General features: G+C 45.6%; 1 protein-coding gene across 1 annotated transcript in view; it reads right to left on the bottom strand.

The window, feature by feature from the left end:
* Positions 1–6890: 6890 nt before the first annotated feature.
* LOC129329930 (semaphorin-4D-like) overlaps positions 6891–16171 on the bottom strand; it is a 45473-nt gene continuing 36192 nt past the window's right edge. The window contains exon 14 of the mRNA XM_054979684.1: positions 6891–7790. Coding sequence (XP_054835659.1) covers positions 7024–7790 — 767 coding nt within the window. The 3' untranslated portion in view covers positions 6891–7023. The remainder of the gene's footprint in view (positions 7791–16171) is intronic.

A 16171-nucleotide genomic window follows, 5' to 3' on the forward strand; every position in this document is an offset into this window, starting at 1 on the left:
TCGTTCACATTTTTTTTCTTCTGACTTTTATTTCCAATGGGGGGTCTTCTCAAGCCGGCTCAGAGGCGCCACCTGGTGGAGGCCTCTAAGCCATGCATATTCCGCAGCCACGGCAAAGACCCGTTTTTCTCCTGCGATCCCAGACCCGATGCGTGAAAAGCATTTTCACCAGCGAACCCTGCATCACCTTGAAACGTGTCAGTGCAAGACGGAGTGGAAAGGGCCATTTGGGCTGGAGAAGTCTCAGAGTGGACACTGAAAAGGCAGCGTAGGGTAAATATAACCAAGTTCTTCCGGGGACAGGTCCCTGGAAAGAGGTGGCAACAGCTCGCCCCTCTTTATTTCATTTTATTTCATTTATACCATGCCTTTCTCCCCAACAGGGACCTGAAGCAGATTGCATCAGTCTCCTCGCCTCCATTTCCCCCCTCACAACAACCCTGTGAGGTAGGTTAGGCAAAGAGTATGTGACTGGCCCACGGTCAACCAGCAAGCTTCCGGGGGAATCAAACCTGCGTCACCCAAATCTTAGCCTGTCATTCTAGCCACTACACCATACTGGCTCTCTTGTCTATTCCTGCAGGAGGAAGTTCTGTAAGAACAGACCTCTTGCTTCAAGCCCACTTCAACATCCTGTTACCAACAACAGGAACTTCACAGCAGCAATACTCTCTTAGCCCCTGACATCTGGTTCTCAGAGGCAGACTGGCCCAGCATGGAGAGGTTTCGTTTAGTTCTGATCAGAGTGTCGCCTACAAAATCAGACCAAAGGTCCATTCTGTTTCCAACCCAGATCATACTGTGAAGCTTACAAATGGATGTCGTGACGGTTATACTCAGAGGTAGACTGGTTCTCAACATGGAGGGTCCATTTAGCTGTTGTGGACCAAGAGCCAACAGCTGATCTTTATAAAAAGATAAAGAGGTAAGAGCCTGGTTGGATTCAAATGAAGTACCCCTCAGCTCAATATTCTCTTCCAAGCTGAAAGCCAGGATATGATAGTAACAGTCCTCCCTCATTCTTCATGCTCAGGAAGACAGCAACCGTACACGGACGCTCCAGTAACAATAAGCAGTTCTCACTTCTGCTAGTCTTACCATCTTTTTACCGAGAAAAGTGATGTCATTTAGTGACCACCTGTGGTGCAGAATTCCCTGCCTGGAAATGACTGCCTGGCCATTTCATTAGGCGAATGGGCTACTCATTAAATTTGCTGATGATACCAAATTGGGAGGAGCGGCAAACACCCAAGAAGATAGAGTTAAAATTCAACAAGACCTGAATACTCTGGAGAAGTGGGCGGTTGTGAACAGGATGCAATTCAACAAAGACAAGTGCGCAGTATTACATCTGGGCCACAAAAATGTGAAGCACAGATACTGGATGGGGGATACACTTCTGGGTAGTAGTATATGCGAAAGGGATCTTGGGGTAAGAGTGGACTGTAAACTGAATATGAGCAGTCAGTGTGATGCGGTGGCAAAAAAGGCAAACACAGTCTTGGGTTGTATCAAAAGGGCCATTGCATCGAAATCGCAGGAGGTCATAGTCCCTCTCTATACTACCCTGGCAGGCCGCACCTGGAGTACTGTGTGCAGTTCTGGAGGCCTCACTTCAAAAAGGATGCAGACAAAATGAAGAGGGTGCAGAAGAGAGCGACGAGAACTATCAGGGGCCTGGAGACTGAGCCCTACGGGGAAAGGCTGAGGGCCCTGGGAATGTTTAGTTTGGAGAAGATTGAGGCGGGGGGGACATGATTGCTCTCTTTAAATAGTTGAAAGGCTGTCATTTGGAGGAGGGCAAGGAGCTGTTCCAGTTGGCAGCAGAGGGTAGGACTCAAAGCAACAGGCTTAAATTACATGCAGAAAGGTACCGGCTGGATATTAGGAAGAACTTTTTCATGGTCAGAGTAGTTCAAAAGTGGAATCAGCTGCCTAGGGAGGTGGTGAGCTCCCCTTCATTGGCAGTTTTCAAGAAGAGGCTGGATGAATATTTGTCAGGGATGCTTTAGGCTCATCCTGCATTGGGCAGGGGATTGGACTAGAAGGTCTGTATGGCCCCTTCCAACTCTGTGATTCTGTGTGAACTCGTATTATTACAAGCAGCTCAGGAATCAACTAATGAAACAGATGACTAAGGCAACTGAGAGTGTGTGCGGTGAGTGGCTGCACTCGATAGAGAAATTGCGTCATCACCTAATGCACCGTGTATAACAGCATTCGGTGATAAGGTTGCACACCTGGGGGACAGTGGTGAATTCAAATCTCCATTGGCATTTAAAGTTCACCACTGCAAGGAGCAGCCATGGCATCAAAGCATGTACCAATGGTCTATAAATAACTCAGGTAGCTTTAACATGGGAGTAAGATTAATGGGGGAAGGTTTATCAAAGGCCTGCTAGGCCTTCTGGGCATCTGGTCAGTCACAGTAGAAACTAGGGCACTGGCATGGATGGACTTCTCGCCAGATCCAGCGGGTCTCCCCTTATGTTTTTATTCCACCAGAAGAGAGGGACCATGACACTTTGTGAGTGTACCTGAGGCAGGACATCAAAATGGCACCCCCTTTGAAAATGAAAATTATTGACAATTATTGAAATGAAATTATTGGCAATTTACTGTGCAAAGTCTGGAGGCTGAAGCAGGATATTTAGTTGGGTCTTCCACAATGGCAACCCTAAATATGTAACAATGGCAGTTTCAAAAAGTGGCATGGGGCGGGGGTGTCCCCTGCAAAGAACTGGGGCAGGAAAAAACAACACAGATGTAGGTGAGGGGGGGGGAAATATCCAGGCATTTCCATCCATGTGGTAGCTACACTGGCTTTGCTGCAGTGTCTCCAAAAAGAGCATAATAAAGCAGGTTTTGGAAGGAAAGCAGGACAACTGAAAGGTGTACAGATGCCCCACAAAGCTCTGTGGAAGGAATGGGGGGAGAACCCCTTCCCAGCAGCTCACAGTCAGGGCCAAATAGCTGGACCAAATAGCTCTACCTGCCGAGTACCTTTTCATCTCGCCCTTCTTCCAAGGATCTTGGTGGTTCTCCCCTCTCTTATTGTCACAAAGGTCTCTCTTCCCCTTTGTGTGAATTAATTTCTGTCTGGGTCAATCTGCTATTGTATACGGTTTCATTGTTAAACCAGCTTGAGTTTTGAGAGGCCGTGTGGCGTAGGGGTAAGAGTATCATGCTCAAGAGACGTGAGTTCAATCCCTATTCAGCCATCATGTTCACTAGGTGATCTTGGCCCAATATCTCTCTGGTGTTTTCCACATGGGGATGTGTGTAGTTTCCCCATAGCAGCTGTGGCTGCGGATACAGTATGTTGATAGAGGGGCTTCCACATGTCAGGTTTCTCCCGCGAAAAGTGGCCAATGCTTCACCCCTGCACTACCAGGTCTTTTTTTAAAATGGCAATTGTTATAATGTTCTAACAATCTGTGGATCAGGTTCTCTGAATTTTCAGCTTTCAATTTCTTTAAAGCATTTCTTTAAATATTTTAAATACCTATCATTGTAATAACAGGTGTAGCAGGTTCTCTGAACTCCTAGCTTTCACTAAAGGAAAAATCTCTAGCCTGCTTCATTGCAGAGATGTGCCTTTCCCCTTGTATCTCTGCAAGGAAAAGGGATAGAGGCTGGTTTCTTTAAAAAAATGAAAGCTGGGAATTCAAAGAAGCTGCTGTATATTTTATTACAACATTAGGTAGATCTATCTATATGAAATTATCTTTTTTTTTTAAATGCAAACCCCCTGGTAACTCAGAGGAGTGGGGATAGCCATTTCTGGAGCCAGAAAAAGCAGCGGGATTTGAAAAGCACATAGCCACTGCCCAATGTTGCCTTCCTTTGTCTCTTGGCTCTGTGTCAGCCTGGGCAGGGTTCTCCAGTTGGGACAGGGGGAATTTAGGTATGGGTGGTGGAGCTGCTCCTTTTAGGCTTCCCCTATGTGTTCATTTTCAATCCTTTAAAAAAAACTAAGCCCATACACTGATCTGTCAGTATAAGTATGTGCAAGAAATAAATATCTTCACTTGAAAATTCTGATTATTTGAGACACGTGCAGGACAAGATAAACCAACTCCACAGTTATAAAAATCAACAAGGAGGCAGACGTGCAGAAGAACCGTACCTAAATAGATTCCAGGGCTTGGGGATCGACTGCTAAGAAAATCAGGAATAAATCAAGTGCACAGAAAAGCCCCATGATGCTGTGGAGAAGTGTGTGCGCATTTGGGAAACCGGTTTCACAACAGCATCAAACTTGGGCTAAATAACCTGTGTGGAAAAGATTTCTGTCAAACAACCCTACCTCACAGGGTTGTTGGGATGATGAAATGCAAGGGGGAGAGAACATACATATCACCCTGAGCTCCTTAGAGAAACGATGACCTAAAAATTTATAGTTATGACATGACAACTATTTTAAGGGAAATAAAGTTTTGGAGTGATCTGGGAGAGCTCCTCTTCGGAAGAGTCGCAATGTGTTTCCGAGTACATAAAACATCCCTATAGGAACCTGGCTGATTTCTCCTTCAAGGGACCGCTCCTATCAGAAGGTGGATGGCCACATAAAGACGCAGACTTTTCTGTGTTGGCCCCTGCCCCCAGATAACCAAATGGCATTGAATGTGCTACATTTTCACCCACCTATTGTTTTAAACTGTGGCTTTCCTGTGTGACTGCTGCTTTTGTGTGTTTTGGGTAGAGAGTGTGGCCTAGTAAGCCAGTGTGCTGTAGAGGCAAGAGTGCTGGATCTAATGCCCACTCTGCCAAGGATACTCGCTGGGTTACCCTGGGCCCTGTCACTCTCCACCTAATCTCACAGGACTGTTGTGAGAATAAAGTGAGAAACAGAGAACCGTTTATGCTGCTCTGAATTCCTTGGAAGAAAGGAAGGATTTTAAAAAAATACTAGGTGTATAGAATTTTTTTTAAAAAAAACCTAAAATATCCCTTCAGTTTCTGGTTTATAAGAACCTGTAACTTTTGTACTCTCTCTCTTGTTATAAGAGGCTCGATGTAAACGGTTACTTTAAACGGGCTGCTTGGAGTCCATCCCGCACACACTGCTCCCTCCTCCCTTCAGGAATGTGAACCGGAGTATGCCAGCAGCCCCGGGGCCAGTTGCCCATTGATTCTGAGCCGCCCCCAAGCATGAAGCCACAGCCCCTCGAGTCCGCCTTGTAAAAGGCTGTGCAACAGGTGCCCCAGATTGTTGCCTCTTCCCAGTTCAGGGCCTGCACTGCAGAGAAGGCAAAGGAGGGACTGCACAGAAGGCAAGGCCTCCGACACTCCACTCCCGTCCCAATTCTTGTCGACCCAATTAAGCTAATCCACACTGCGCAAAAATAATTAGTTTCTAAAAAGAGCTGGAGATGCTAGATAGCCCTCCGCCAACAGGTCGAGATGCTGCTTGCCCTACTTTTCAAGGTGTCTCTAGGATGGGTCAAATTTAAGCTGTTGGTTACCAGTGGCAGTGAAGTGGAGGGAGTCTGCAAATTAGTTTATTTCCCCCCTACTGGGAACCAAAGTTGGCTAACAGTTTTCTCCTCGCCTTCATTTTATCCTTATGACAACTCTGTGAGGTAGGTTAGGCTGAGAGTGTGGTGACTGTTCCAAGGTCACCCAGCACGCTTCCATCATCCAGTGCAGATTCGAACTTGGGTCTCCCGGATCCTAATCTGACACTCTAACCATTACACACCACTGGCTTACATCATATAAGGATAGAAGGTGCCAGCAACAGCCATGTCTTGGGGGTATTTGTCCAGATCTTTGTTTGTTTAGTTAAGGATTTATATCCCACACTTCCTTCCCAAAGAGGACACGACATAACTTATAAACACTGTAGTGGCCAGGCCAGTAATTTCTCCACTCTGCACTATGAGAAAACTGTATAATTTATAGCTCCCATAAGCACTTTACTCTTCCACAGATGAATTTGTCCACTGCATCTCTGCATATTTTACTACTTTGTAAGGGTTGCCAACTCTGATTTGGGAAATTTGGGCGGTGGAGCCTGGGGTAGGCAGGATTTGGAGAGGGGAGGAATCTCAGTGGGGTATAATGCTACAGAGTCCATCCTCCAATGCATTCATTTTCTGCAGGGGATCCGGAGTCTGGAGATCAACTGTAATTCCAGGAGAGCTCCAGACCCCACCTGGAGGTTGGCAACTCTACTACTCTGCCCTGGCCTCCTTCCAGTCCAAATGGATAACTCTGCCATGCCTTTCTGTTGGGTATGACTGCAGCCATTCACTTCTGATGCATCTCTGAACGAGTCAGTGTTCTGGGTTTTTCTCGTGTGTGGGAGTCACACCCAGATTGGTGACTCATGCAGAAATACTTGGGGGGGCGGGGTTGGGCTCCTCTGAGAGTAGCGCTTGCACATTCTAAAAAGTAAACTTTTTTGGGGGGGTGGTATAAGCATTTAGGTGTGCTCCCAACATTAATGTAGGGTTGGGGAGAACAGGGCTTGGAAACCTTGTTCTCGTAGCAGAGAACTCATTGGCCCAATCGAGATTCTGAGGGTTGAACATGGCGTCTTATGGAAGACTGGGAAGTTGACCAGCAGCTGATAGATAATCCATGTGACATAACAACCCCTTCCCTTGAAAAAGAGAACTTCTTTGGATGTAAAACAGATTAGAACCTGCTTCTTACAAGCATCCTCGGATTCACAGTTAGTGCATCTGATCTGTGTTATCAACTGTCACCAGCAAAGACTTTTAAATGAGAAAGCAAAAAGAACCCTCATATATGTCGTGTGAACGTCACCACGCCCTCCCAGAGAAGCCAAAGCCCACCTTGAGAGAGCAGGAAACACAATACTTCAGAATGTCATGTTAAAGAAAAAACACTGGTAGAAATTTTAGTTCTGAAGGGAAATGTTTATTTCTGAAAGCCCTCTGCAAAAGGGAGGGGGGGAAGGCTGAACTGAAAACACACACAACTAGAAGCTGAGACGGGCATGACATCAGGGCACTGGAATTAGAGGCTGCCGAACTTCCCTTACCAGCACTTTCATACTTCAGGAAACGTGGATTCCTCCGTGACCAGGCCATTTGGAGAGCTGCAGACAATCGGCCCCATGGTGGGGCTGGTGCCACGTTTTACCTTCGCACCGCGTCCCACTTCAGAACAGCTCACCAGTGGGGCTGACTCACTAGTGGTGGAGGAGGCGGCATGTGCTGCTGAGCTTTTCTGAGCGGAGTCCCGCTGTCCCAGGCCAAGATCAGGACCTGCCAAACCATCTGTGTTGGCCATTGCTGGCCTCCTGTTTCTCGTTTTCCAGGGCAGTGACAGGTGCCCCTTGTAAACATTCCATGCCAGCAAAGAAAGGAAAAGGAAGGCAAAGAGAGATCCCCAAACCAGTAAAATAAAGGAGGGTCCTTGGATCTGTTCTTGTCTTGCTGGCTCTTCCCTCTCAGGAACTGCCAGGGACCGACTACTATTTGTAACTGCTAAATCACCACGTGTCTGGTGGGAGGAACCATGCTTGGGGACAAGAAAATCTTTCTCTGGCTGAGGGTAGAGGAGATAAGCAACCGTAGTTACAAGGAATTCTTTCCTGTTAGCCTTTTCAACTGACTGGCATTCATAAAGCCCGGCATCAGCAACCGTCACGCTGAATATGACCAACCCTTCTGCGTGAAAGAAGTACTTGCCCTCTTCTGCCTGCAAGAGGCTCTGGTTCAGCATCCATATGGAGCTTGCAAGGTTGGAAATGGAGGTGCACCGCAAGTGCAGGCTGCTGCCAAGGATGAGCGGGTACCTTATGAGCTTCTGTTCTGAAAAGCAAGGGAGATGGTGCAGTTAGCCTCTGCTCATCTTCTTCCCTAGCCGTGCCAGCCTTCCTTTCAGGGGAAAAACGACAGACAGGCAGTCCAACGGTGCCCATTCTTTGTCCCAGAAACAAATGCCTCTGGATGTGACTACTGCATGTCTCTTTGACCCTAGTCACATTCAGAACATCAGAAAAGTCCTGCTGGATCAGACGAAGGACTCAATATCCTAGTGATCCGGTAGTCAACCAAATGCCTCCCGAAGGCCCACAAGCAGCACAAAGGCTAAAGCCCTTTAGCAACTAGCAAATGAGGTACGCTGCTTCCAAATGTGGAGGTTCTGTTTAGTCGTCGTGGCTAATGCTTACTGATGGGCCTCTCTTTCTCCATGAATTTGTCAAATTCCCTTGCGCAAACGGCCATCACCACATCCCACAGCAGTCAAATGTTAAACGTTAACATTTAACATTTTTAAATGTTAATAATACATCGCATGGTGAAAACGTTTCTGAACCCTTTGTCCATCACCGTTAGCAAGTGACCCTGAACTATAGTGTTATGGGAGGGCATAAAAAGTTCCGCCTCTCCCACCACTGTCTGCACCTACCCTGTGAATGTTTTTACAGCCCTCTGCCACATCTTCCCAAACCCGCATCTCTGAGCCCACCGCTCTCTTCCTTCTGAACTGAAATGCCCCCAAACACTCTCGCCTTTTCTCACAGGGAAGGTCCTCCAACGCCATGTTAGTTTTTCAACCCCAGGCTTCTAATCCTGCATTTTAAAAGTTCTCCTTGCCCTTGAATTCTTTTGCCCTCTTCCTGCCCTCTTCTTGCTCCCTCCTCTCGCTGTGCTCCTTGTTCTTGGAACAGCCTCTGTGCCACCCCCAGATCTGCTGTCAGGAAGGGAAATGAATTTCAACAGAGCCTGGAACTCTTGCATTCAGAGGCCCCTTCCACCCATCCCATCCCGCCTTTTTTCTAAACTGCTATTTCAAAGCAATGTATAAGCAGCCATCTCCCTCCCCGGCCCCTGCTCCTGTGCACTGAGGCCGGTCTTTTCCCTTAGCCATCTCTCACGGCTTCCTTCATCTTAAACAAAGAAGTACTGCAAACAGCTCACCCACCTGTCCAAGTACCCAAAGCCAACTCAGCCTCTGAGCTTCCACAAAACTCAGCCCACTTTTTCTCCAAAGTGTTGTGAGCAATCTCGAGGGCCAGAAATTGCCTAAGGACAGGGCTTTTTTTCAGGGGGAACGCGGGGGAACGGAGTTCCGGCACCTCTTGAGAATACTCGGCAATAGTGCTTGAAAATAATATGATATCAAAGAATCCTGCGTGTTTCCTCTTCATTTCCCTCTTGAGAGTTCTGCCACCTCTTTTCCCAGAAAAAAACCCCTGCCTAAGGATATACTAGACTTTCACCCCACCCGTCTCCCAAGTAATCCAGGGTAGAATATGTGGTTTATTTTTTCAAAAATGGAAAAGATTCTCTACGTGCATCAAGAGCACTGCAAGGACCAGCAAATCCAAGAAATATTCGGTCCACTCAGAGTTGCTTCATATATGATGAAACTCCCACTTGGACTGCACTTGCACGTTGGTGATAACCAGGGCTTTTTTTCCTGGGAAAAGAGGTGGTGGAATTCAGTGGTGGAACTCGGGACCGCACAATGACATCACTTTGGGTCAGCCGGAACAAGGAGGGAGTTTTTTAAAGTTTAAATCGCCCTCGGCGAAAATGGTCACATGGCCGGTGGCCCCGCCCCCTGATCTCCAGACAGAGGGGAGTTTAGATTGTCCTCCGCGGAGGGCAATCCCAACTCCCCTCTGTCTGGAGGTCGAGGGGGGGGGCACCGGCCATGTGACCATTTTCAAGAGGTGCCGGAACTCTGTTCCGCCACATTCCAGCTGAAAAAAAGCCCTGGTGATAACAGATAATCTGCCCGAAGATTACAGTGTTTGCGGACTACATGTGGTTGGGCCATGTCTTTGTAAACACCGGATGAGACTGTCTATTCCATTTATATACTGCCCTTCCTCCAAGGAGCTATTTTATCCTCACAGTACCTCATGAGGTAAGTTAAGTGAAGAGCATATGACTGGCCCAAAATCACCCAGGGAGTTTCATGGGTAAGTAGGGATTTGAACTTGGCCTTCTTGGGCCTCATTAGATGCTCTAACCACGACACCACTCTTTTGCTACAACAAACACACAGGTTAACTGTTATTTCCTTCCATATCTGTAACAGCCCTCGGAGAAAGAAAGAGGGAGAACTTCCCGTTATCCCCCCACCACCTTGTAGTTTTGGAAGCACAGCTTAAAGCATGTTGCTCTGTGGTTTGCGGCCTTTGAAATTTTAATGTGTTTTCTGCTCTTTCATGTTTGCAGCCTGATAGAAGCTCTACTTGGCAGCATCAGCGCAGGAGTCTTCGCTATGAGCTAAGCCAGCCAATCCTGCCAGCATTCGTTTTCATGTACGTGGGAATTCCCTGGGTTCAACCCAAGGTTAAAAATTCAACACAGTACTTCTTAGATAAGACTGTAAGAAGGAAAAAGAAGCATCCTAGCATTCGCTTCACATCCCCTACGTGGAGGCAGGAACGGCTTGTGCTTTCAAATCCTGCCTGCCTTCCTTTGGGGGTGGTATTTAAACTATTATTCCTGGAGCAACAGCAGGAGACAAAGCAAAGATTTTGCATGTTGTCCCTGGGAATCTCTGTCTCTGCCATGAACAGGATTCACAAAGATATAAAAACAGATTCAAATGGACGACAACATGCTCGGGTCTATCTGCAAATTATTGTGTTACTACCAACAGTCCACCAAGTTTGAGGCTGCTGCTGAGGGCCTTACAGAAGCTATCTGCAAGGTACCCGGCAAAAAGGTGACTGTGGTCTTTGTGAGCGAGGTTTCTGGGGCTCTGTAGGGCAACCACATGTGCACGGAGGGCATGGGCGTGGGTGAGACAGGCTGCAATTTTATGGTTACCATGGAGAAGGTAACACTTTGTTTGGAGATGAGAGATGCTGCTGCCACCCACCAGCCCAAGACATCACTGTTGTCAGGCAAAGCCAGTTCAGACCATGGTCTGCAGGATTCCTAGATAGGTGCTGTTGCATCACCAAGCCCCGAGACTGGAGCTGGGGGAGGCTGCAATCAATACATCTCAGTTGAACCCCGGCAGACACACACACTCTCAGCTGTGATCAGTAGCCATTGGGACAGGGCGGTTCCTCAGCTTAAAAGGGCCTCTCTCAACAAACACAGCTCCACCTGCACTCCCCTCAAGGGCCGAGAAGCTGCTTTTGATAGCAGAGGCTGACAAAACCAACTGCTTGTCAGCCCTTTGGCTGACAGCTGCCCTGTTGTGACCCCTGTGCCTTTTGAAATTCATTCTGCTGTTTGACTCATCTGGTTGGTTTCTTGGTTTTCTTGCCCAGGTATGCGTTATAGGTCTATAGATACTATGGGGGTTTGCCTCAGCCCTCATAAGGCAGGGGGCTTCTTCCCTGCTGGGAGTTCAGAAGTTTGTCAGCTTCCCTAAGTCACTGCTTGTCAAACCACCTACTTCCCTCCTCTCCCATGACTAACCTTTTCTTTAGCCACTACCGGCATCCACTCAACTGAGACTCCAGCCCTCTATGCCACTGCAGCCTCACGCTGGCTCTGTCTCCTTACTGAAATCAGACTTGCAACGCTTAAATTAAAGGGTCAAGTACGTACTCTAGATTACTTATAGGCAGCAGCACTGAGCAAAAGATGGAACATGAAATGGCAAACCACAATCTGTCCCACCCTGACTAGACTTGTCCCTAAAATATATTTAAAGGAACAGGCACAATTCTTAGAGGTACAAGCCCGGAGAGAAGTTCCATTACCTTAAATTCAGGGTTTGGGCTTCTTCTCATTGCGTAAGTCCAGCGATGCATGCAATATAAGACAGCTCAGGGAGGAAGAGGGAGAGCGCGCACACTGCCTTTTTGCATCCAGCAAATTTATAATTTCTCCCCTTGAGGGAATGACCATTTGCCTCTTCCAGTTTGACAGGGGAAGCTGACCTAGCTTTCTTTTGGTCCCCTTCTTCTCTGGCAGGGGTATGATTTCTCCTTCCTTTGATCTTACACTGGCAGGGACCATTTTTATGTTCATTGCCTTGATCGTCCTTAGCTAGAAGAGTAAGATCAGGGTCCAATAGCACCTTAAAGACCAACTAGATTTCCAAAATATGAGCTTTTGAGAGTCAAAGCTCCCTTTGTCAGATAAGAAAAAGGAAGGAGGCAGGCAGAGGGTGGGAGGGGTATTGTAATCTTAGAGTGTCAGAAAGCTAGCTATAATACAAGTAATTTGCTTGATAAAACAGGAGTTCAAAGTGCATAAAATTAGTCTGATATGGGAGAAAAATCCTGTATCCTGATTCAACCCTGGAGGATCCATTGTTTCAAATTTGCAAATAAACTCAATTTCACCAGTCTGAAGTTGTAATTTTCCTTTGACGTTTCTCTGCTTGAGAACTGCTACTGTTAATCCAGAGTCTCTCTATATGAGACGCCTCGGTGTGTGTTTGTTAAGTGTAGGGAGACGCAATGTTAACTGGGAGGCATAGTTTGAAAAGAGCCTCCCCAAAGGCTCTGTCCATTTCCCCTCTCCAGTTTAAAATTGTGTGGGATTGCAACCAGAGGGCAGTGTGGAATGGAAGTGGGCTGGAGCTGCCCTCTGGAGCTGGGCTTGGCCCTGGAGAGGTTATAATGGGCTGAAGTTTCCCTGCTGGCATTTCACAGTCCCTTCACACAGCTCCAGTGTATAGGAGCTGCCCTGCCACTGGCTCAGTCTTTTTAAACTATCCTGCCCAGCCAACATTGCATCTCCCGACATGTGTTCTTCACATGTCAGATGTCTTGTGTAGAGAGACTCTCAGCGATGAAACATCCTGGGAAATTAAAATGTCCTCCCACTAGTTTTTGAATGCTATGATTTTTTTCATCAGATTTATGTCAGCTGGGAGTCAGCTTAGAGCCTCCTAGTTTGCTCCTAGCGTCTTATTAACCCTGAGAGATGAGCATTGCTTTTTAAAACCAACCCTGCAAGGTAAGCCAAGTACAGTGAACTTTAAAAGAAAATTGTAGGTTGAAGAGCCAATTCTCCATAGATAATAAGCTGACCTTTGCTTGCAAGACTTTGTGCATGGCTCTGAACTAGCACAGAATGTTTTGCTTTGTTGGCTACAGAATTTGGAGCCTTGAGAGCAAGAGGTAGACAGACTCCACTATAGAGAGGGGCTTTCAGTCTAGGAGGTTGGGACATCTTCCCTATGAAGGAAGTGATAAATAAATCATATGTTGGCCTCAGAAACCTAATTAAAAGATTCCATGTTTGGGCCATCAGCAGAGTCTATCATTTAGCAAAGGAAGTGTGCTTATAGGTGGTTGTGAGCTGGTTCTGCTGACTGGTGTGTGTGCAGGAGAGAAAATAACAAAGCACATATTTGTTTATATTTAGAAAGGAAATAAGACCTCTTTATTGTAGGAACTCCGTACTCTGATAGGAAAGGAGGAGAGACAGGTCCTAACTACCTTTCTAGTCAAAGGATGGGCATGGATGCTAGGACAAGATAGAGGGAGAAGAAGAGAGATGTTGCCTGGAACAATGCCAGGAAGAGAAGAGGTGAGAGGGAGAAAGTCAGGAGGAGGAAATCCTGAGAATGGCAATCTACATATCAAAGGACAGTCAGAGCAGTAAACAGTAAACAGTGTGCCCTGACCTCTCTATCTTTCTAACTCTTTGGTTTGTTCCCCTCTGAAAACTGAGGAAAGGGACTCCTCCTCTTCTAACAGGAAGAGTAAAGTGTTTGGGCTTTTTCGTTTAGAAAAAAAGATAACTAATGGAGGGATATGATAGAAGTTTTTTAAATTACATGGATAAAAGGAATAGAACTTCTCCCTACTATCAAAGGACTGAAATAAAAGGCTGAAGGAGAAAAACTGGAACAATATTTAGAGGTTCTCTTTGTAGGCATTCTTAGCTTGGATTACTCAGATGTTGTAATAGCTGATGTGGCTATTTTGAGTAAATTCTGAAATAGTCAGGAAAAGAAAAATCTACAGAGATGTGATTGTAACCTTTGCCAGTTCCAGAACAAAGGAAGCTTTGTTAGAGATTTTACATATTGACCCATTAAGAGATTGTTCAAACTTCCCCAAATATCTTCCTGTTAACTTTATAAAAGTTATACTTTTATACTTCCTGTTAACTTTATAATATATATATATATATATATATATATATATATATATATATATATATATATATATATATATATTACAGAAATACTTAGGAATCAAGGTTTTGTTTACAGATGGGAGACCCCCCCCCCTTTTAGGTTATATTTTAAATACATATATTTTAATTTTCACCAAACATCATTCAGTAAAAACTGTAGAGGATAGAGTTTTCTTTAAGAAAGTGAAAGACTTCCGATCCCTTTTTCAGATGGTAAATTAATTATAGGAGGTGATTTTAATGCCATGATGAATTATACCAAAGATAGTTCAGGAAAAAAGAAAGGAGATTTGAGAAGTTTGGGGGTGTATTTTCACCATCTTCTTTCCAATTGACCTGTATCTGGTGTAAGCTTCATCTAGTTGAACAAGTTTATATTCATTTTTCTGTGGTACATAAGTCCCAAACTGATATATTTCTTATTTCAAAAAGAGTGATAAAGTGGGTTATATCATCCCAGACTGGTATTACTCAGTATTCTGACCATCTGCCATGTATGTCTATTATTCTCTGTGCTCTGGGCCTCTGAGAATGTGTAAAGAACTATCTGTGTAACTGTCTGATTATGTAGCCAAGAGTAGCTCATCTTTGCAGGTGGCTGCTTTCACTTTCTCGACTGGCATGGGAAAGTGTCCTTGGAATGCCGGCCGGAGCTGTATCTCCCTGAGACATGAAATGAGCTCATCCTTGTCTTTCCCTTCCCTCCCCCCTCCAACCTCCTAGGCCCTGTGTGGCTAAATTCTAATGGTCTTTATCCCAAGGTGGGAATCCTGCCCTATAACTAATATTGTTTTGCCCATTTACGTCACTTCTGCCAATGCTGTAGTCTGAGTGCACTGATACTGATGGATCTCTAATGCAACTTTTACTGGACTCTTGAAGTGTCTTCAGTGAAGTAACTGGGGATCTAACTGGCAGAGCCTGACAATAGGTCTCCCCTCAAAGTCAACTCAGAGACTCCAGATGCTGGAGAACTCCACAGCTCAATTATCATCAGAAGTTAGGCAGAGCATATACAATATTACTCCCATTCTGTAGCCATTCCATTGGCTACCTATCAGTTACTGGGCTCAATTCAAGGTTTTGGCTATGACATACAAAGCCCTTCATGGCCTTGGCCCCTGACATCTACAAGATTGCCTCTCCTGCTATGCTCCATCACGGCAACTTCACTCATCTGAACAGGGCCTTCTGCAGGTAACACCCTGCAACTGGGAAAATCAGTTCCTGCCTGTACATGTACATTCTCTGTCGTGTCCCACACCTTAATAACAACAACAACAACAACAACAACAACATTCGATTTATATACTGCCCTTCAGGACAACTTAACACCCACTCAGAGAGGTTTACAAAGTGTGTTATTATTATCCCCACAACAAACACCCTGTGAGGTGGGTGGGGCTGAGAGAGCACTAGAAGAGCTGTGACTGACCCAAGGTCACTCAGCTGGCTTCAAGTGGAGGAGTGGGGAATCAAACTCGGTTCTCCAGATTAAAGTCTCAGCACTCTTAACCACTATACCAAACAGGCCTTGTGAAATGGCCTGCCTGAAGAGATCAGGAGAGCTCCTTACACTCTTGGCTTTCTGTAAACCTTGCAAAACTGAATTATTCAGGAGTGCTTTTTCACTCAGATAATAGGGCTGTGTTATAAGAAATGGCTCAGAGAGATGCTTTAGTAAAAGGGCAGGGACTGCAGATTATATTACTGGGTACTGTTTGTTGATATAGATGTGCTCCTACTGGCTAATTTCTGCATCATTTAATATGTTATGTCAAATCATGTATGTTTTGTTTCAGCAGTATTTTATCTCTTTATTTGGAATTATACCTGTTTTCAAATTTCTGCAGTCCAAAGCCTATTGTATTGAATGTCCCAGCTGTTGGTAATCTTGATTTACACTGTGTAATTTGACCTGAGTCTCAGTGAGAAAAGTGGAATGTAAATAACATAAATAATTAAGTAAAATAAAAGAACTTCTGAAGTCTTTATCTGAGTTACCAGCAAAGCTTTTGTTTTTAAGTGATGCCTTGTACAACTGAGAACTGAATTCTGGTTGCTATTTGCAGCACTCAAAGGGGCGGTGGGGGAAAATGAGGGTCAGGGAG

Source organism: Eublepharis macularius, chromosome 5 (genome assembly GCF_028583425.1).
Source record: "Eublepharis macularius isolate TG4126 chromosome 5, MPM_Emac_v1.0, whole genome shotgun sequence".
NCBI lineage: Eukaryota > Metazoa > Chordata > Lepidosauria > Squamata > Eublepharidae > Eublepharis > Eublepharis macularius.